At 54.2% G+C, this 21,833-nt stretch overlaps 1 protein-coding gene across 6 annotated transcripts in view; it reads right to left on the bottom strand.

Annotated features, from left to right (window-relative positions):
• Positions 1-21,833, bottom strand: part of SLC39A11 (solute carrier family 39 member 11) — a 316,395-nt gene that overhangs the window by 46,499 nt on the left and 248,063 nt on the right. For all 6 annotated transcript variants that reach the window (XM_032870729.1, XM_032870733.1, XM_032870732.1 and 3 more), the window contains one exon: positions 14,534-14,603. In XM_032870729.1, the coding sequence (XP_032726620.1) occupies positions 14,534-14,603 (70 nt within the window). The remainder of the gene's footprint in view (positions 1-14,533; positions 14,604-21,833) is intronic.

Here is a 21,833-nt window from a genome sequence, read left to right as displayed (position 1 = left end):
CCAACACTGAAAGGTTTGTTTGGCCAAACAACAGACAGAAAAGTCTGGAATCACAGATCTTTATACACACATACTCAAAACCACCTCCCCTGGCCTCACTGTATCCCTCACCCTCACTTTCTCTCCCCAGTTCCTTTCTGCTTCCCCTGGTAAAGGGCCAGGAGAACAGCGCAGCCACTCAGGGGCCCCAGCACCAGGAAGGTCAGGTCGAAAGCACACGCCCGAGCACTGGGGCAGGGTCAAGGGCTTGGGCCCTAGGAGCCTGTGAGGTTCTGCGCTCCTCTAGGCAGAACCCCTGTGCCCGAGGGGGCCCAACATTAATTGGCAAATAAGAAATGCCGGGCAAAGTTCCTTAAAAAATAAAAAATCAAATGTCCCTGTGATCGATCCCGCAATTCTACTTTTGGGGAGACGCACAGAAGAACTAAAATCTGGGTCTTGAAGAGATATCTGTGCTCCCACGTTCGTAGCAGTCTTAACTCGACAGCCAAGAGGTGGGAGCAGGCTGGGCGTCCGTGGGCAGACGAACGGATACGCAAAATGTGGTCTATACCGACGGCGGAATATTATGCAGCCTTGAAAAGGGAGCAAGTTCTGACCTGCTGCCCCACGGATGCATCCTGGCGACCTCGGGCTCTGTCACAGAGACAACAGACCATGTGACTCCACTCGTATGAGGTGTAGACTGAGTAGTCAAGTCACAGAGACAGACAGTAGACGGGTGGGGGGCTGGGGCAGAGGGGAGGGGGGCTTGGGGGGCTCTTGTTTCACGGGGACAGAATTTCTATTTTGTAAGATGAAAGAATTCCAGAGAGGGATGATGACGACGGCTGTTCAACAAGGTGACTGTACTAAGTGCTGGGCTGCACACCGGAAATGGTTAGGACAGTGGATTTTTACACTATGTGCATTTTAGTACAACGAACAATTTTTAAAATAAAATGAAACACCATGATGGGCTGAGAGAGACCTTATGGAAGAAGGAAAAAACTTTTTTCCCTGTTTTTTTTTTTTCCCAAAAGATTTTATTTATTTATTCGAGAGCATGCACGAGCACGAGCCGGTGGGGGGAGAGGAGCAGCAGGAGAGGCCGACTCCCCACTGAGCGGGGAGCCCCAGGCGGGACTCGATCCCAGGACTCTGGGATCATGACCCAAGCTAACAGCAGACACTTCACCGACTGAGCCATCCAGGTGCCCCCCCTTTTTCCTGCCTTTTGAACAAGGGACCCTGCATTTTCATTTTGTATAAAGTCTTGAATTTTATGTAATAATCTGCCCTCGTGGAAAATAAAGCTGGCGTTTCCTTTCTTGTCACTCGTCTGTAATGAAATGCTCACCTTAGGTCAGAGACTCGGGCTGGGGAGGCATATTCCCTTTCTTGGGGGACAGCTGAAACGGGGGTCAGGGGGGCCCTAAGCTCCTCTTCCCTCCCCCTTTTCCTTCTAGAGCCGTGGCTCTCATGCTGGTGCACTGCACAGGGGAGTGTGCTCAAAATGCCGAGTTGGGCCCCGACCCTGAGCCCGTGTGTCTGGGGCAGGGCTGTGGAACCATGCTCTGGACGGTGTCTGGGCTGGGACTACCCCACCAGGCCCCGAGCCATTGTTTGAGAAGCGCTGCTCTGTAATCTGGAGAGGAGAGACGCGATAAACCCCGACTTCTTCTGCCTCCTCGGAATGCCAAGACTTGCTCTGCCTTGCTCCCTTCAAGAAACCATTCTCAGGAGGGCACTGGCTTCCTGGACCAGATGTGGCCCCTCCCTCTGCTGGCTTCATTCTGTTTGCAGCTGGTGGCCTGGGGGGCGCCCTGGTGCTGGTGGCCTGGGGGGCGCCCTGGTGCTGGCCCCCTGACGAGCACCGGGGATGCTAACTCTGCTGCGATCACCTGAGATCACGGGTGGTCCAGTGGGCAGCTGGCTGAGAGTGGTCGAGGCTCTGTGGCCAACAGGCAGAAGGGGAGCTTTCCCAGGCCTCTGGGCCCACGGCAGTCCCCGAGTGCCATGTGGGGACATGGGGCATTTTGGCCTCTGGTCCCCAAGCTGGCAGGTATGGGCTGACGTTGGTGAACAGGGCAGGGGGAGGCCTTTGGGCCCCCCGGATTATTTCTGTATTCCTCTCGCACAAAAACGAGGCTGTCCCAGGTTGACTGCAAAGTTCTAAAAATCTTCACACTCGTGGACTAAGGCACCTGTAACGTGGCCTCTCTGGCTTCCCTCAGAGCTTCCCAGAGCAGACTCGGGTCCTGAGCAGCCAGGCCCCAGGTGGCTCTGGATGCCCACCTCGCCGGTAGGCCGGCAGAAGGTCCCTCCAGCAGGGAGTGGGTGGGTGCCCACTGGGTGGGGCCCCCCACCCCAGGTCTGGGCAGAATTAAAGTCCGACGGCCTATCAGATGGAATGACACCAAGGAAAGGAAATCTGTCTTTTAAGAACAAGCGACAGGGCTGATGACTGAAGTCCCAAAGAATTCTGTAGTTGAACCTTTTATTTTGTTGTTTGTTTTCTGGCACAATCTGTCTCTGTTTCTGAGCCGAGTGCCGTACTCCCCGTGACAAAGACGTCTTTCTTACGACGGTTTAATAGCTCCAAGACGGGGGACAGCCCGGACTCTCCCATGGGCCCGTGTCTGACGGCGGCGGCTGAGCAGAGAAGAAAACCACCGCTTTCCAGCAGTTTGGTCCAAACTGAACCGAGGGAGACTTAAGGAATACCATAACCTCCTCCCGAAATAAAAGCGCAAGCTCCCGAGCGGGTGAGGGAAACAACATGCGTCCGGATAGAGAACACTGTGGATCGGAAGCCACGCTCCGGGCCCTGTGTCCTCCTCTGTGGAGGGAGGCGAAGAAAGCCGCGTGGGGTCTGAGGATGGGGAGGGCGCGGATGGGGCAGGCGGAGACCCCACGTGGGAGTTGCCTGCAGCCGCCAGAGCCCCATGCTGCGAACAGGGTGGCTTCAGACCACAGGGATTTATTCTCCCAGTTCAGACCTTAACACACTTTTCTGGAGGGCACCATTTGACCACGACATCTTCGCTCAAAAAACCGGGGGCTTCCATCCAAGCAGCCGACCTCCTCCTCTTGTTCTAGGACTCGCGGGACAGGTAACTTGCTCTGTCTTCCCAGCGACATAGCCCAACCGTCCATGCTTTCCAGGAGGTGGGGTGGGGAAGTGGATCGTGACGTCACGGCCACAGATGACCTCTGTCCCCTCTCTTCGGAGCTTTCTCCTCCCCCCGTTCCTTCCCTCAGCACCTGTCTGCACGGAGACACCAGGCAAGGGGCAAGGGTTCTTACTGCGGCGACAGATGTCTGGAGAGATGCTCAGCGTGACCTCCGTCACAAATGTTTGCTGCCGGTGGCACCATCTAGAAAGTCTGTCCCTCACTGCGGAGAGTTTACATACGTCTCTAATCCCAACAGGCCCGGGGACACACGATGTTCGAGGGGTGAATGACAATGGAATCACACCTCCTACGGCCAACTCGAGAGCATCTGTGCAGGGTATAGACGTTTTTTTACAACTAAGCTGCAACTCTTTTCTGCACCACTCTGGGGGGTTCGGTCCTGAAGCATGTGTGGCTTTGTGACCTGTGTGGTCACGGCAGGTAGGTGACTTGGGTGGGGGGACAGGGCAGTGGCTTAAGGCACGGGCTCCTGAGCCAGGCTGCCAGGGTGCGAATCTGACCTATGCCCTTCCCTGGCTGTGTGCTTCTGGCACATTCTGCACCTGTAAGATGGGGACGGCAGTTTCACCGGGGCCTCAAGGACCGGCAGATAACGCAAGTTGAGGAACACAGGGTCTGCACATGGAAAGCAGTGGGTCAGTGTCAGCTTTCACGACCATGGTTGCCAGAGGCCGAGGGCGGGAAGGTAGCTAATCACGGGCTTCTGCATCCGCCAGATCTCAGTTAAACCCTGAGTCTCCACTTGCCATAAGCACAGCCTCACAGAAAGTTCCCAGGCTCTGCAGCCTCGTCCCATACTGGAATGGCAGTGGGGACTACGACAGCCAACCCTAAGAGCGTCCCAAGGGCAGACGAACTGAAATGAAGGCCACCACCCCCACCAAGCCACGTCTCGAGCACCCTCAGCGCATCTGCTCTGGAAAACGCTGCTGCTTTCTGCCTCTCCTTACAGTGGGAGGTCAGACAGGGCAGTGACGGGCCCCTCCGACGCACCCACAGGAGTGACGCGCTCTGAACAGGGAGGGAGGCGGCCACACTGCCTCCTGTCTGCCGGGCAGCAGCTTCTCCCTGTCGGCCACACAAGGGGCCATTTATGCTGTGGCCCCCGCCTCCCCCACCACTGCCTCCAGCCACCCCCACCCAAGTCCCTGGCGACAGGCTTGGACATCTTGGCACAGGGGACTGATCTCCACACAACGTGCACTCTGTTTAGCCTGCGGCGGGCTTCGGGGAGGCACGGACCCTACAAAGCTCTTTGAGAACAGCAGTGTGGTTTCTTTGTGGCTTTCCCAGGGGCAGGAGACGACACAGACCTTTCTCTGCCCCGTTCCCATTGCCACCCTGTCCGTCCTCTTGCACAGCTTGGGACAAGCAACTCGAGGTCTGGAAGCGAGTCCATGGATTGTGGGACAAGGGGGAAGCGGCTCAGGCCCTTGGCAGGGGCTGTCCATCACGAAACTATCTACAGAATTCCGGGCAGGCTGTCAACCTTTACTCACCCCCCAAACCGTCCTGGGTGCAGAGTCGACCAGGCAGAGTCTGGACCTGGGTCCCGTGCAGAGAACAGAAAAGGTGGCCCAGGCTGTGTTCCAGGCAAGGGTGCAGGACGGAGAAAAGTATGTGCCACACAATAAAGGCTAGGCAGTCCCAGAGCAAGGGACAGTGCGTGTGAAGACTCCGTGCTGAGACACGACGGCAAAATCAGCCGGAGAGGGCCAAGGGGAAATCAGGGAAAGGATGCTAGGCATGCGGCCCAGGACATAGGCCAGAAGAAGCAATGTCAGGACCAGCCACGCACACCTAGAGATGCCCACATTCCTGGCCTGGGGCCTCCAGGCCTGTGTGATCCCAGATAGACTGCGGAATCCACTTCTGAACCAATTCTCCTTCTGGGGAGGCAGGGGGCTGGGAGCACTTGTCCTGGAACCTGGGCTGGGAGGAATGCGCTGCGCATCGACCTGGAGTGTCTACAATAGGCAGGCCAAAGACACTATCATCGTTACTACTACTATGACTCCTGACCATGATTACTATCGTGGGAATTTGCAAATTAGGAAACTGAGGCACAGAACAAAAATCAACCTGTTCAGCTGGACGGCTAGCAGGTGGCAGAGCCGGGATTCGAACCGGGGTGGTCTAGCTCCAGGATCCATGCTCTCAAATAGTCCGCCTGTTCTCCTGGGCGCCGCACTGGGGAGGAGTGGGCGCGGCACCAGCCCCCTGCTCTCCCAGACGCCTTCTCATGGGTGTCACGGTGTCCTGCGCATGCGAGCAGCTGTCGGCAGGGGGCGCTCTACCTCCCTCCCCATGAGTAACACCTGCTTTCCTCCCAGCCTTGGAAGCAGGTGCTTTAGCGTCTGGGGTTGACTGTGTGGTGGTTCCTTGCCTTCTCTCAGATCACACCCCAAACCCCTCATAAGGCAAACAAGTCCACATTCCATGTGTGTCTGTATCTAGAATTACACCCTGTCATTCAGATGTGAGTTAAAAATGAATCTTTTCTCTATGATACTATCCTGTCCTGGAGCCCCTGTTTCCACACAGTAGCTGAAACCGAATTCATCAATTAAAAAGAAGTTAGTGCCTTCCGGTATCAGGTTCTTCTCCAAGAGAAGTTGTCTCTTTCTGGGTAATGCCAGGAATTCGAGTGTCAAGATCCCCAGTAAGACTTCCCTCTCTCGCCCTGCCTCCTCTCCGGGATGGCTGCTGCACCCAGGGGAAGAGGCCAGGGGAGGAGAATGCAAAGGAAAATATTTGCAGATACGCCATCCCGATTGAGAGAAACGGATTTTCAACACAGATTACCACACTGTAAGCTTTCCGACAGAGCTTGTTACACAACAGTAAAATAAAGTGGACGGCCAAGCTCCCCTTGTAGAACTGCCCAGGGGGGCTCAAACTCACTAATCTGTATGAAAAACATAATTACATTTCAAGTAGTACTGAACAAGGTTTTCATGTTATATGTTGCTCTGAATTTGAATGGAGAGAAAGAGAGGGAGAGAGAGAGAGAGAGAGAGAGAGAGATGAAGCAAAGTAAATTCCTATTTGGATGGTAGAAAGGACTTTGTTTTTTTCCCTGAGTATATGAACAAATTTCTTTGGTGATATATAAGCCTTGAACAGAGAGATCCCTCCTAAAAGAACGGATTGACAGTGAGAGTTGGTAGTAATGGCTTCCTCTCAATGCCTTTACTTTGCAAAACATGGAAGGTGGCAGTCCTGTGCCCATCTTCACATACATAGGGGACATTTTTATGTCCCACAAAGCCCAACAGTGCTGGGGCCCCAGATACGAGCCACCCCTCTTCATGAAATGTCCATGGAAACTGTGGTGTGGGTAGTAAGAATCAAGGACATGGTCAGATTCCCAGGTGCTTGCTTGCCCGAGTCCTACCTGCTTGACCCGGAAGGACAGTGTCCTGAAAGGAACACATTTCCTAGTAATCCTTGTGGGTGTTTTTCTGTCTCTGTAGCACCGTGTGTGTGGAGGGATGGGCATACGAATAGAAACACACAGAGATTCCCATCAGAGAATGTCCCCACCCTTCAAAGAAAACCAGCTTTCAGAGGGAGACACGTATCCCCTCTCTCATGCCTGCAGGAGGGAATGAAGGATGTCGCTGGCCTTCCTGTGAGGGTGCCCCAGCACAGCTGACGGTCACCTGAGACATGATGATGTGTGCCAGGAGAGGCGAGTGGAGGTGTGAAGAGCACCGACTTCCAGAACACTCCCAAGTCCATCGGATTTTTCTTTGTCTCCTTTCTGGTGGCTCTTTCGTTAAAACGATGTTACTTATCACAGCGGTCCTGAGAAGGGCGGAAAGTCTGCCAGACACGTGGGTGAAGCCAGACTAAGATGAAACAGCTCCTCACGGACGATCTCAGGTGACAGGTAGGTGACCAACAGACTTTCATTCTTCCACCTGTGTATCTCTCCATCCAGCCAGTGCTGCACGTGAGGGCAGCAGGCCCTGCGATGGGCACGTTTCGCAGACGGTTGGCTGGGAAGGTCCGGATTCTCCATCTCATCAGCTGGAGAATTCTCAGGTCTCCAGGGAACAATGACATTTGTTTGCACAGACCCGGGGACATGGAGGGCAAAGCCTGTGCGAGAACGCCCCGTCCCCTGAGAGGATAACTCGGCCAAAGAAAAATGCTGGCAGGACTAGGGGACAAAACGCAGGAGCTGGAGGGGCCTTAATGACAAGACGCCTTTACGTTTTCATGCTTTTTGCCCCACGCCGTTCTTGCTGGGAGCGTAAAGACCCACAGGAAGAAGGGTCTGGGAAAGAAATGGCAGAGGACAGTAAGAACACTGGGGTTTGGACAAGGACCCTGAAGAAGGAGCCGAGACCATTCCTTTCTCCCCTTTGCTTCCCAGCCCCCAGCCCTCCTGGCTCCTGGCCGTCCAGCCTCCTGGAGCGAGGCACCTGCAGACTGTTCCCCGGAGGCTGGTTTGAGAGCCCCCAGATGTTCCCAGGATGGGAGGGGCACTTCCAGAGGTGCACAATGACAAGGGGAAAAATATCCCCCAAAACCCAACACAGAACCTTGTAGGGAGCGCTCAGGCACAGCTCTGCAGGGCAAACGGCTCTGCGATCGCCCGAGGAACGGCTCTGTCCGCGTCTGGCTCGGCCCAAGGGTGTGGTAGGCTTTTACGTTCATCCTCCTTACGTTCACGACCAGTATAATAACTTTTATAACACTGGTTTTTTTAAGTCACTAGGAAAATAAATGTGTTATCCCTAAAACACCCTAAAGAAAATGTTAACAGATTTTGGGGTGTCCGTCCGCACCGCTGCTTTCCTCCAGGTGCTGATGTCCCGGCGCAGAGGGGCTTCCTGCCCTTTCCCTGTCGTTCCTCATCTCCCCCTCCTCTCTGGGGGGCGGCTTGGCGGGGGTGCGGGGAGCCACTGAAAAACTTTGTTGCTAAGCGGATGCTGGAAAATAAGACCGCTGGAAAGAGCCCTCCGTGCTGAACCATCAGCTGTAATATAAAGACGTCATGAAAACTATAAACTGGTATCTATATAGTCCACGGTTTCAGCTTTCGTAGGTATGACCTCTGCGGAAGGTGCCCAGGGCTTCAGACATTCGCGGGTCTCCAGAGCCTTCCGTCCCCTCCCTCCATCCCTCCCTCATTGCTCGTTCATCACGTGGCCGCAACGTCCAGCCACCGCACGGGGGCGCTGTGCACCACCTGCTTGCGGCCTGCCTCTTGCAAATTCCCCGGGCTCTCCAGCATTCAGGGTACAGCGCTCAGTGCCCGGTGAGGCAGGAAGGAAAATTTCTGAGACAGCGCTGCCAGTCGGTAACTGTAGAATTCCAGGCAAGGCAGCTTGATGGGTTCAAGAGAAGGACTTGTTGGCAGAAAATAAAGCTGAGAGCACGATCTGCTGTTGCAAATATGGAATAGCCCAAAAGTTCATTCCCAGTTCTGTGGGAGTGATAAGTAGCAGGGGTGGGGGTGGGTGGTGGGAGGGGTGGTATGTGGCACGGGGAAGGGGAGAGGGTGTGGGCCACTCTGCGGCGGTTGGGTCAAGGTGTGAAAGTATCTCCTCTTCCAGGCACCTTTCTGTCCCCATACCGGGGTTCCGCTTTTTCAGGCTGAAGTCCACTCTCCAGAGGGAGGGGGCTGGGCTCTGGCTTCCCCTTGCAGGGAATGGTGAGACCCAATTCCACGGTGAGTGGGGAGATCCAGACCAGCTGCCTGAGGAAGGGAGAGTCTCTTCAGAACTTTCTGGAAGTCTGGGAGCTGGTCCTGCCACAGGGAGGTCTAGGGGCCTCGTAAGAGTGGCTGGACCTGTGGAGGTGGTTAACGGCAGATGTGAATGAACTACGATAGAGAAGTTTACACTTTAGATCTCCAAGATTTCCAAGATCCCCTCCCCACCGTAACAGGATGCCTGCTCCTGACCTTCTCTACCCTTAACTTGCAAACCTGTTTTCAAGAATTTACTGGAACCAACGTAGGGAGACTAGTTGGACAGAAAGAAAAACATACATAATAGATGACTTCCACACACGGACATACTCATCAACTGGAGACTGCTGACTAATGACGAGGAAAACGTGTCTCCCGCCATCTTTGTTCCTAAACAAATGGCTGCTTAGTTGACCAATGACCGATGTCTTAAGTGATCACAAATATACCAACATATGTAGTAGTTTTTAAGACAGGGAAAGCACCTGACTTACGACTTGCTCCTTGATCTGGTAGGCAAACATACACTTTAAATTTTACTTTGATGTCCTCACCACCCCTTGTAACTTAATGACCTCATCTTTGATCAGAGCACAGGCCAATGGACCTGGAAGCATCTGGGTGTGGGTTAGCACTAGCCGGCCCAGGTGTGCCCTGGGGGCATGGCTTCTGGATCATCCGGGGATCCACAGCCAGGCAGCCTCCTCGGCTCCACACAGCCTGCTGCACCTGCCGGCCGGGTGTGCTCGAGGACGAGGACGACAGACACCTCCCACAGAGCGTGCTCAGTCAACGCGTAAAGAACAGTTGCTATGAAAGCAAACCGCGCTCTCCCCGCTGGTTCGAATTACACCTGCCACGGAGTCAAGGGAGAGCGGAGGGCACGTTTCCTCTCCAGGGAACACGTTCTTGGGAGGTAATGCCACTTCAGAAAGGAAAACTGCTTAAGCAGCAAACTCCCCAAGGACACGCGGTCTGAAGAATTTCTTTGTGGTGAAACCGGAAGAAATTGCTATGGGACCAGATCAGAAAGAAGAATGCCGTGTTTCCCGGAAACCACGGGCTGCCCCTCGACGCCTGAGATTCTTCGTAATTCAGGGGGACACTGCATGCGGGATGGAGAGCGTCAGGCAAGCTGTGGGATGATGACGGAAGGTGGAGGGAGCTCCGGAGGGCCCTGGGAGGGCGCCATGAAGGTGAAGTGACAGCGTCAGAACATTAGGTGGCAGGAGCCGCACACAAGTCACACACCCGCGTCCTGCCGGGATCCAGGGCGCCCGCTTCTGAGTATTTACTCTGCACCTTTCTCTTCTCTCCTGGTGGCTGCGGAGCCAGGCAGGCGAGGAGAGACCCTCTGCTGTCAGGCGCATCATACACAGAGCCCAAGAAAGAGGTCGCACAAAAGTCAGTGGGTGTCCGAGCCTTAGATGATGGATCTGAACTAAAATCACGGTCTTCCACTAGATGAGAGGCTGCCTGCGAAGGGCCAGATGATAAATATTCTCAGCCTTCAGCCTTGAGATTCTGTGGCAATGACCCAACTCACCCATCACAGCACAGACGGAGCGACAGACGACAGGTGAGACAAGCAGGTGCTGGCTGTGTTCTAAGAAAATGCCACTTCCAGCACCGGGTGTTGGGCTGGCCCCGGCCCACGGGCTGCAGGGTGCTTGACCCCCTGCATGAAATGAACAGCCGTGAGCTTGACCCATTCGCACCATGGACACGTTCCCAAGTCCATGCAAATGCGTACTGTCCCCCTCTGGGCCCTTCCACAGCGCATTACCTACGTCTCCCTGTTGCCCGAAACTGAATTCTCCCTTCTCCCTTCCACACCACAAAATCAGCCAACAGCCACCCTCGGGTGGTTCTGCATTGACAACCTCTTCCTTCATTCCCACGCTGTCACCTTATCCCTCATCCTCCTGGGAGCTACGAAGGCGCACAGCTGCTAGTGGTCAGTACCTGTCTGTCCGAGGGATGAATTCTTCACACTGGTCCGTCTCCCTCCTCCCCCCAAATTATCCCATCAGAGCCAGATCGCTGTTCAAATCACCTCTTGGGTTTTGTCATGTTCCTGCGTCAGAACCCAGCCTCACTGCTAACCTCTCGCTCAATGATGGATTTCCTCAGCTTACCTTCTAGAAAGCACCATGTGAACTCCATCCTCCCCTGGCCCTAAAAACGCCCTGAGGACCGACCTGGGCACCCGTTGATGGCATTCCCTGCCTCTATTGTCTCTGCTTCTTCCGGCGGCCCGCCCCCACAGTCCCGATGGAGCACCCCACGGTCCACGAAGGGCCCCTGACGTGGGGGAAGGGACATGAACTGGGTTTGTATCTCCGTCCCCCACCCCCGGAGCTCATGTCCGCTCATCTTAACCGCACCTCCAGGGTTCACTGCCCGCTAACCAACTGTTTTGGCTCTTTTCTGTGATTTGCAGTAATGTCACACCAAGGTCACAGCCTGTGGTCCGAGTGGTGTTGATCTGGGGGCGCTCTGACCTTCTCTGCGGCACACAGCGCTCTCCTCAATTTTGGGACACTCGTGCCTGTGTGTGCTTCAACACGATGGAGATTTTCTAATCACCAGGTCGGGGTCCCACATCTGTCTGCGATGTACCCGGTGCTAACTTTTCATGTCTTCTCAGTGCCAGAGAGGGGAACCATAACCCCTCACCAGGACGGCAGTTTTGCCTCCCCCTGCCCCATTGTTCTTAGCTGATTGGAGACTTAACGATGCCAGGTGCGCGCAGACGCAGGGGGATCCTAGCACCCTGGGGCGCCGTTTCTCTCCTTGGGAACCACTGACCTTATTCTTTATGCAGCTTTCTGCCTCCAAGTCTGTTTTGTCTCACTCTAAAACTGCCACACGTGTTGGTCAGCGTGCACCTTGTATCTTCTCTCCTTTTGTTGAAGTTTATTTTCAACCTTCCCATGGCCTGCATTAGGCAAGCCGCCTCTGCATCGCACGGAACTGGAATTTTATCAAGCAAAACCTGTCTCTTTTACGCGACGTGCTTAATCATCTGATGACTTAGCTCGTGCGCCCACCCTCTGGCATTATTTGCCTGTCGCTTTCTTTCTCCTTCTCCCTCCCTCCCTTTCGTCTGCCTGCTGGTCCCTATCTTCCCCTGGAAATTCAACTGAACCGTGAGCCAAGGGCCGAGAAAGTTCACAAGCCCGGCCTGGGGGCTGCTGTGCGTTTCCCCCCACCCAGGAGTAAGATCACAGGCATCTGGTAAGGAGGAACCCAAAGGACCAACTAGAAGCGGATCTCTGGGTGGGGAAACCCGGCTAAAGGGTGGGGTCTGCTTGAGGGAGAGCCTCTGGACGGAAGGGCCCAATGTCTGTGCCCCACAGGCCGTGGCTGGGGTGGGTGCAGTGCAGGGGTGGGAGCACAGCCCAGCAGCTCATTCAGCAGGGGGTTTGGGAGGCTGACAATCCCGGAGCCTTCAGCCCCCGCTCATCCCAGTGGGAGGGTCCTGTTGCGGGGCTTACGTAACTCCGGGACAGCCTGCTTGCTCAAAGGGAAGAGAGGAGCCGGGTTGGAAGGGTTTTTGCTCTACTTTCTTCAGAAATATTTATCAAGATGAGCAGAGAGTACAGGTGAGAGAAGAGAGGGCCATCCAAGTTGACATTTTGATGTCCCCGGGAGACAGAGTGCCACTGGACTGAAAGTCTGGCCTGTGAGCCCAGGGCTGGGGGAGGGGGGGAGGCAGGGCTGTCACCTATGGGCCATAGACTTATCACAACGTGTGTGGTGCCTGTGCCCTGGGAGGACCTGGTCTGCGGATGCTTCCAGGGCCAGTGCCTCAGGGCTGCTCTGCCCCCCCCCAGCCCCGGCTCCCACGGACTCTCAAGTTTTTCATGCTCTAAGCCAGGCCAAAATCCACACACCGGTCTGACCCTCTCCCACCCACGTGAGAAGAGCAGTCTGCAGGCCATTGTGAATCACCATTCGCCCGATTTGGGTGACATTTCTCACATTATACAGTCCTGCCCCCGCCCCCTGCATCTACCTCTCGTTTGGTTTTCACAACAGACATCACGGTAACAGATGACACTGGAGTGACTTGCGAGCCTGACAGGCGGGAATGAGAAGCTGAGAACAGGGAAAATTTTGACTTGGAACATGCCAGCCCACACTCACGTCTGGGGCTTCAAGGAGCACACACGTCCCCTAACATGCAGCATTAGAATTGGAAGACGGGCAGAGACTACACCTAACACATAGGGGCCCCGTGTCGGTCAAGGGAACAGCTGGATGGAGGTGATGGGGCAGAAAGAGGCCTCATGCCATCTGGCTGCCCAGGAAGCACGAGAAAGGGGCTCTGGGAGAAGTGAGTTCCTGACAAGCACAGGGGACAGTCGATCACAGAAGGAGGTGGGGCCATTGCCTTCGGAGGGGGTAGGGGTGTTGATTTTGAGATTGCAGTGAAATGGGCTAGATGTGGGGGTTCGAAACCAGCAGCCCCTCGGCCACCTCTGTAACATGAGTTCCGTTTTTAAAATAATTGTGCCTTTCGAGAGTTCCCGCACTGCCTAGCTGAGGCTCGCCTCCGTCCTCACCATTCCTAGCTGTCTCCACCCAATGACTGTGTGCACGCCTCTTCTCGCCCCTCAGTCTCCTGAAGGCACCTGACTTGGCCAGCCTTGGGCGGAAGGCTCCCCCTGCTCTTCTCCAGCCCGCAGGCTGTAGTATTTATGGTTCTGCGGGTGCGGGAGGACCATGTAGAACCCACCTCCGTGACGACTAAAGGATAAGCCCCTTAGGGGATCCCAAGGCTGCAGCGTCCTCTAAGCCCCGTGTAATGCCAGGGAGGTGTCAGGGGAGAAGAACTTACAAGGTGCGGTGACCGTCTATGGAAATGAGGAGTCGGGGACAGCCGTGAGTTTGGTTTGGTCGGCGGCGGGGCAAGGCGGGGCCGGGGAAGCGTGCTGTGCAGGAGGGCAGATGGAGGTAATGCGCTGAGTGCCAAGATCCTGAGAAACATCGAAGCGGACCTGTCTGCAAGGCAGCTGGACCCAGAGATGAAGCTCCGGAGAACAATCTAGTCTGAAGACCGGCGTGGGCATCACCAGCAAACAGATGGGAAATAAAGTCTCGGGAATGGAGGAGGTTCCCTGACTGGGGAAGAAAGTGGGGAGAAAGGGTGCCCCAGCGATGGCTCCTGGGCAACACAGACATCTGAGAAGAGGCCACGGGATGAGAAGCCCTCAGGAGAACCTGCGGAGGAAACGATGAGCACGGGGGAGCCTGGGGGGAACCAGTGCAGTGTCCGGAGAGAGAAAGGGGGTGGGCTTCGAAAGGAGGGAGCAGCAGAGAGCACCAGAGCTGGCTTTGTTTTTTGTGTTTGGGGTTTTTTTTTTTTTTTTTTTTGGTGTTTAGTCTTTATACACTTAAAGAATTTGGGGGATGCAGGTGATTATACGCACGTGGGTGTTTTCAAAGTGGTTACCCGTCAGATAGCTCCTCTGACACATGGCATGCACCTGCTTCTTTGACGGAGCTCCTCTCTCAGGTAAGCCTACCTGACCTCGTCCCCACTTCCACCAGTGGGGCTCGGGGTGCCCATCCAGGTAACACGCACTTCAGAGCACCCAGGGTGCCGCGCCGTGCCCTCGCGCGGCGGGTGCTGGCTCACCTGGCACTCTCGAAGGTGGCAGATGCCGTCTTCCCTATGGCCCCAAATCCAACGCCGACAGCGAGACCCTCTGAAACAGACATTAAAAAAAAAAAAAAAAAAAAAAAAAACATGAGTGGTTAGGAGCAACTTTCGAATGAGGCTCGTCGCCCTCACCGTGTCAGGTGCGACCGCTTGAGGCTGTCCTAACAGAAAATCCGCACAACGGGAGTTTCCACTGGGGGTTGGCCGGCGACGGTCTGCGGGGCAAGTCTAGCCCTCTGCCTATTTCTGTTCTTAGCCAGCTAAGAACAATGTTCACCTTTTTAAATAATTGGAAAAAAATCAAGGAAAGAATAGTATTTCATGACACTTGAAAATTACGTAATTTTAGTGCTCACAAATAAAGCTTCGTTGGCATACCGCCATGCCTGTCGGTGGACAAGTTGTCTATGGCTGGTTTTGCACGTCTGCTGATGAGCAGAGATGAGTAGCTGTGACAGAGACCGTATGGCCCAAAGACCTAAAATATTTACTGTCTGGCCCTTTACAGAAAGAGCTTGATTACTGACTCCTGAGCTAAACACAGAGGGTTTCATTTTCTCAAGAAACACCATATCCAAGGCTGATGGGGTAGCCCAGTGATGTCTTCCCAGACGTCTGAGGAGCCATCCTGAAATGGTAGACTGTCGTAGTCTATCTCCTCTGAGACGGTGTGACTGTTGTCTAGCTTAAGCTTGGGGAGGGACAAGATGATTCCCGAACCCTTTCCAGAAGGGCTAGCGAGCCTGCCAAGCTTACCAACACCCTGACTCTGATCACATGTGGAGGACAATGCTGGTCTATAAGAACCTGATGCAGAGGGAAACGTTATGGAAAAATGGAACTGGCCTGGGATAAGAGGGGTAGTCCCATGAGGTTAAAATACTTTCTGATATCTGTGGGAGAGTTTAGAGGCCCGTCTGAATCAAGGCCGGAAAGTAGAGTCAAGAAATAAGGGGTTTGGGGGCCAAGAGGAACTTCTGTGTTGTAAAGAGGGAAGAGGGGGAAATCTACCAAGTGAGAAGGGCTTGTCTTCTTTTGGGATTCACTGCCTCTTTGAAATGCCTTTTTGTCCTTTGTGTCCTGTTTCATTTCGCTGGGGCACACTGGGCTTGCGATGGTGACTCTAGGAGGCACGTGGAGACGAAAGGACTCCTCAGACTGGTCCTGTGTTAAGGCCTAAGAGCTCGCCTATAACCCAGTCTGGGTCACCAAGAAACTGCAGTGGGGTATGGCGTTCAAAGACCCTGCTAAGGCAGAAAGCACTCTTTGTTTGCCTCATTTTCCCCTCTGTGCTTCAGTCTCCTGGCGGGGGTGGGGGTGCTCACTGGAGGCTATAGCCACTGGAGGCTGTTCACTGAGAATTTGGGATTCTGATACTCCGTATTTCTATGCTTCCCATATTTCTCATAATGACCAATGATGACATACAGAATCCTAGGACTTTAGAGGGGAGGAAACCCCACGGATCACGTGGCATGACTCTTGGGCCGCCATCAGACTCAGACTTTAGGGGTTTGGGGGGAGTGTGTTTCTGAAACCAGACAGCACCCTCCCAGCACGCATGGCACGCAGCGTAGCCAACCGCCGACAAGCCCCCGAGACAGCTCCTCTAATGAGCTCTGGGGCTGAGACAGCCAGCCAAGCCAACACTGCCAGATGTTTCAAAATTGAGCTTTTAAAAATGGGTTTATGTTTGTTTGATTTTTAAGGCTCCTAATGTAAATTCTTCACAAAGGTCGAAACTCCAATTAGCATGTCTTTCCCCTGAGATGAATCTGATTCTATATTAAGCTTTGGATTCCAGACCTTAGTGTCACTGTGGTCTTTCTTTTGAGAAATGGGGGGCCGGTGGCCACTTGCGGGCCAGACGCTGGGCTAGACGCATGAAGGAAAGGTGGGAATCATCCTCTCTGCTTCCCCAGTGGAGAGGAAAGGTGAGGGGGAGCTGGTCTGAGAGCCCAGGCGGGCTCGGATTCTGAGGTCCAAGCTCTGCCTTCTCCCTGGTTGTGCGTTCTTTTCCATCTCTTTCAGAAATGTCCTCTGAGGGTGCAGAGGAAACCACAACTCCAGGTAGGCCCTTGGATGCACATTCACCATCTCCAGATTTGCCTGATGTACCCGACAAGCTTCCAAAAGGAGTGTCCTAGGTGAGGGGCTGGGTAGTAGGGAGAGCTGGATTTCAGGCTGGGCTGGGAGGGCTATGTCTGGGGGTTCCCCTTTCCAGCAGGATGGAGGAAGCCCTTTTTTATGCATCTTCTGAGTCTCAGAAAGCTGGAGGATGTCGTGTTGCCTCCATCTGGCCAGTCTCCTACCATCAGCAAGTCCACTGTTTACAGACCTGCTGTTCTCAACTTTGTTTCGTGCCAACACAGCCGAGACCTCAACCCACTCTCAGAGGTAACTGTGGGTCTCCCAGGCAGAGAGCTTCACCGGGGACCCCTGCTCCCCCCCACCCCCAGGTGTCAAAATCTAGGGAGGGCCTAAGGGGTGTTTTACGACACCAGAGGGGCACATCCCTCCCTTCGTTTGAAAAAAATTTCCTTTTCTAAACTATAAACAACAGTTGGTCTACTCTTTTGTTAAAGATGTTGCTCTAATTAGTCATTTTAAGTAAATGATGGTGCAGACCAGAGGCACAGGACCTATATTAATTAGCAAACTAAAGCCTTCCTGTTATTTGGAGAAAGTCCCAGCACTCTGACTTACATAAATGCCCTCAGTAGCTCTGGGAGGTTGGGCAGGGGAGTACCCAGTTAAGGCAGGAGAAAAAGCAGCCGCTCCCAGGGACACGAGCCTCGAGAAGCAGAGCCAACCCTTGAATCTCGGGCCCCCACTCTCCCCCGCCCCCACCCTGCAGACCTGCGCTTGCAGCTTTCTCCCAGGTGCGGGTGGCAGGAGCTGGCATCTGAATCCGTGCCCCAAAGAGGTTTGGAGCAAAATGAATGCACAGTCCCTCTGCCCCCACCCTGCTGGGAAGAACTGCAAAATGAGCCCATCCCTCCTCTTGGCTCTGCCTTGGGCTGGTGGGGAGCGGGGGACAAATTCTCCCAGCCCCCAAAGCCCAAGCTGCCGTGGGAGGGGAGGGGGCCAAAGCCCTTCTCCCCCCAACCCCACCCCCAACCCCCGCCAGGGAAAGGAGAGGCAATGGGGAAAGGGAACACAGTGGCTGCCCCGTCTGAAGGTAGGATAACACCCGGGAGAGAAACAAATGAAAGACCAAGACAAATTACCCGCACAGAAAGAACACAAATAAGAGAATTAAGGCAGATACTTAAGATCCACAGATGGTAGAAAGAACCCGCTGGGTGGAAAAGGAGCAGAGGAAAAAAGCGCAGACTGGAGCTCACACCCCAGGTGTTCCCCAAAAGTGCAAATTAGGAAGGTAATTAAGACAAGAAACCAAAGTGACTGGAATGTTATCAGGAAGCCATTGGCTCTCCTCACACCTCCTGCTATTAAGTCGGTGCAAAGAGAGAAGATAAACGCCAGCCCTGTAGTGGGGGTCTGGATGCAGAGCCCCCAGGACCAGCAGGGAACAGGCTCTGGGGCCCGGCCCGCCCACTCCTCTCTTCTGCGGGAAGGAGGGGTGTGTGGAAGGGCCAGGGGTGGGTGGGTGGGGACGGAGGCAGGGTGTGGGTGTCCATCTCTCCAGCTGCCCGCCCTTCAGAATCTCCATCCCTCCTTGTCACCCACTGGGGAAGAGAACAAAGAAGTTAAGGCTCAGGTCCTGGTAGACTGTTCAAGGTTCCTAGAAAAATGAAAGGAGAATGATGATGTGCTCAGAGTGGCTTTCTCACTGTTGACCTTGTGTCATAGGAGGCTGGCCTGGGTGTCGCCCAATGCCGAGTGCCATCCCTGGCCTCTGGCCACTAGATGCTGGCAACACCCACGAGTGGTGCTAATCAAAATGTCTCCAGGCACTGATACATGTCCCCTGAGGAAAAACCATACCCTGTTGAGAACCACCGGCCTCCCACCAAGAGGTACTCTTCATCAGTTTTAAACTATTCTAGAACATTCTAAGAGTTTAAGTAGGTGGTAGGAAAGAGAACAGTTAAATATGAGTGTCTTGGTCCATTGGGGCTGCCGTCATAAAATGCCATAAGAGGGACGGCAGATAAGTCACACGGATCCGTTTCTCCCAGTTCTGGAGGCTGGGAAGCCCGAGACCAGGATGCTGGCAGACGGACCTCCGGTGAGATCCTGCTTCCTGGTTCAGCGACATGTCCTCATGTGGTCAAAGGGACAGGGACCCTTCAGGAATCTCTGCAGTAAGACACTGATCCCTGAGCTCCACTCTTGTGACCTAAGCATCTCCTGATACCATCACATCGGAGTGCAGAATTTCCATGTATGAATTTGGGGAGGACACAAACATTCAGACCACACAGCAACCAATATTTTCTTTTTCCATCAAGGGCTCACCATTTCTTCACTTTCAAAGTCACGGCTGGTGTCAGGGGTGGGACGGTGAGGGAGTTCACAGGTCTTCTGCAGGAGACCTTGCCAGCCTCCGAAACAGTGACATCTGTGACATTTCAGTGCTGCCTGACGGGCACGGCTATCAGGTCTCACGGGGGATGGGAGGGAACGCCAGGACAGGAGTGCAGAGAAATGCGGTATCTGGTTCAGCAGGGCTGCTGTGGGGACACGCTTCCTCTCCCTGCCTGGTTACACTCCTCCACACTTGGGCACAGCTGTCATGTGGTCTCAGCAAGAGAGATGCTTCTGAAATACAATCCGGCTGTCCAGGGGGCACTCAGGGCAGGGCTGAAGACGGCGGGGGTCTCACATCCCTGTTCTGGGCTCTGCGACTGTCTCCCCACAGCTCCTGATCACAGGCCTCTTGGGTGGCTTTCGTGCTGGGGGCTATTGCCGGGCTCGCCGCAAGCTGAAACCTTGTCTGTTCACGTCTGCGCTGCTGGGAAGCCTCTGTTCTCCCTCCCGCATCCATGCTGTTCCTTCCTTGCATCTCGGGACGGTCCTGTGGGGGCCACGGGATCTCCGGGGTACGTGCCACTCAGTGCTCTGGTGGGGTCTCTGGCAGATGCGTTCATGCTATCAGTTCTAGACGGCACAGGCAAAAGACGTCAGAGAAGGTCAGCACAGAGGCCAGCAGGAAATGAGGGGGAGGTTAGGACTTTTTCTCCTTGACTTACAAAGTATGAAAAGTAAGACAGCAGCTCACATCCTGGAGGGCTCAATATTATCAAACAAGGCCACAGGGGCACCTGGCGGGCTCAGTCCGTAGAGTAGGTGACTCTTATGCACAGGGTTGTGAGTTTGAGCCCCATGTCAGGTATAGGGATTACTTAGAAATAAAATCTTAAAAAACCAACCAACCAACAAACAACATACCCACCACCAATCCCAAAGGCAGAGAAATGATATGAAATAGGATGGCTTCCTTGTTCTCATCTCCACTGAGGACAGAGAGGAGATGACTCTCCAGTTGCTCCCAGAGGCGGGGAGAAATTACCTTGAGGAAGGAGGCCTTTGAAATGGCTGACCACAGGGACACTGAGACTATCATTCCCTAGGAAAAGAGGGATGACTGCAGCGGCTGAGCGGCTCCCCGGGCTGGGATGACTGTGGATGCTGAGAGCAGGCTGGGCTGAAAGGAATGGGGAGGTTGGTATTGTCAAGGTGACCCTTCTGGCCAGATGACACGCAACTTTAAATATGGGCTCAGTCCTGGGGGCGAGGTCGAGCAGCCACATATCACATTCCCAGGTCCTCGTGGGCTACTCACTGAAAAACAGAGAGGGGCGCCTGGGTGGCATAGTTGGTTAAGCGTCCGGCTCTTGGTTTCAGCTCAGGTTGTGATCTCAGGGTGCTGGGATCGAGCCCTGCATCAGGCTCCACGTTTAGCAGGGAGTCTGCTGGACGATTCTCTCTCTCCCTCTGCCCCTCCCTCCCCTGCTTACGTCCTCACTCACTCTCTCTCTCAAAAGTAAGTAAATTTTTTTTTAAAAAGATAGAGATATAACCATCTGGAACATCCGTGGTTGGAGGGGACCGTGTGGGCAATGGGGGCCGTGAGGAAGGGGGCGTGCCCACTCCCAGTGGCAGCGAGAGCCTCCAGGGCTGCTGGGCGACCTCAGTGCTGATTGCTCCCTGTTCCTGCCCATCTGGGCACCACTGCTGGGCCGGGAGAGGGGCAGTGTCCTTCACACTCCAGGGGGGTTTCCTGGCCGTAAGGGCTTGCTTTTGGCTGTCGGGAGGGTTGACCCATCTGGCCTAGACACAACTGCTGTCTGTATTTCTACTCTGAACCCTCAGCCTGGCTGAGCCTTCTGGGGAGACTGGCCCACAATACACTGATTCCCCCACTTGGCCCATCCTTGGCCGCACACAGAGTTCCAGCAGAAAGGGAAACCAGGAAGGTAGGATTTCTGATCGTGTTACACGTTCATGTAACAAGATGTTGGTACAACCAGCCAGGTACTGCCACAGAATCCCCGTGGAGCCTGGCAACCGCCCTGAGAAGGAGAAAAACGATCTACTTAGGGTAATTTTTCTGAAAAAGTACTTCAACACACTTTCTAATACAGATGACTAGCCCTGCTACTCGTATTGGGTAAAGTCAAGTGCTGGGAAAGATGAGAAACACAGGTGTTCCAGAAGAGTCCAACTTAACTCACATTCCTATAGATGTCAGTAAGCGTATCTCAAGAGTTTACTAAGAGATCTTGATAACTGAAGAACTCCAACACGGATCACCCTCTAATTATAATAAGCACTCCGTAATTAATGTTTGCAAGCGTGCTTTTGGCATATTCTACTGTCTCCAGTGAAAGACTCAAAGAAACTGCTTTCCTGAGACCCTGCCCCCTCCCCCCCAGCAGACGGCAGAGAAGGAGGCATGTCCTCATTGGTAGGAATGAGGACAGATGATACAGCCACATCTTTAAACAGCAAGTGAAGGCACTTTGTTTAATACCCATGTCCAAGAGTCAATTTCAATTTGCTTCAGTTTTCAGCAGCCAAAGATCAGATCCCCGTGTTCCCGTGGAGGAAAAGGGAGGAAATGTCTTTGCTGGTACAGATAATGCTGAGCTATCCCAACCCACAAGACCTGCTTCATGCCCAGACTCAGGCCTCTAGCCAGGTCCCCTCACCCTGCACCCCTGCGGCCACAGTGGGCAATGCCCTCCAGCTAGAGGATTAACCTGCAGGCCCAGGGCCAGACCAGGTGTGCGGCAGAGGGTCAGACCAGATGCGGTGGCGGGGTCAGACCAGGTGTGGTAGAGGGGCCAGGCCAGGTGTGGTAGTG

Source organism: Lontra canadensis, unplaced genomic scaffold, assembly GCF_010015895.1.
Source record: "Lontra canadensis isolate GAN:19392208 unplaced genomic scaffold, GSC_riverotter_1.0 scaffold41, whole genome shotgun sequence".
Classification (NCBI taxonomy): Eukaryota; Metazoa; Chordata; class Mammalia; order Carnivora; family Mustelidae; genus Lontra; species Lontra canadensis.
This window is presented reverse-complemented; position numbering and strand designations above follow the sequence as displayed.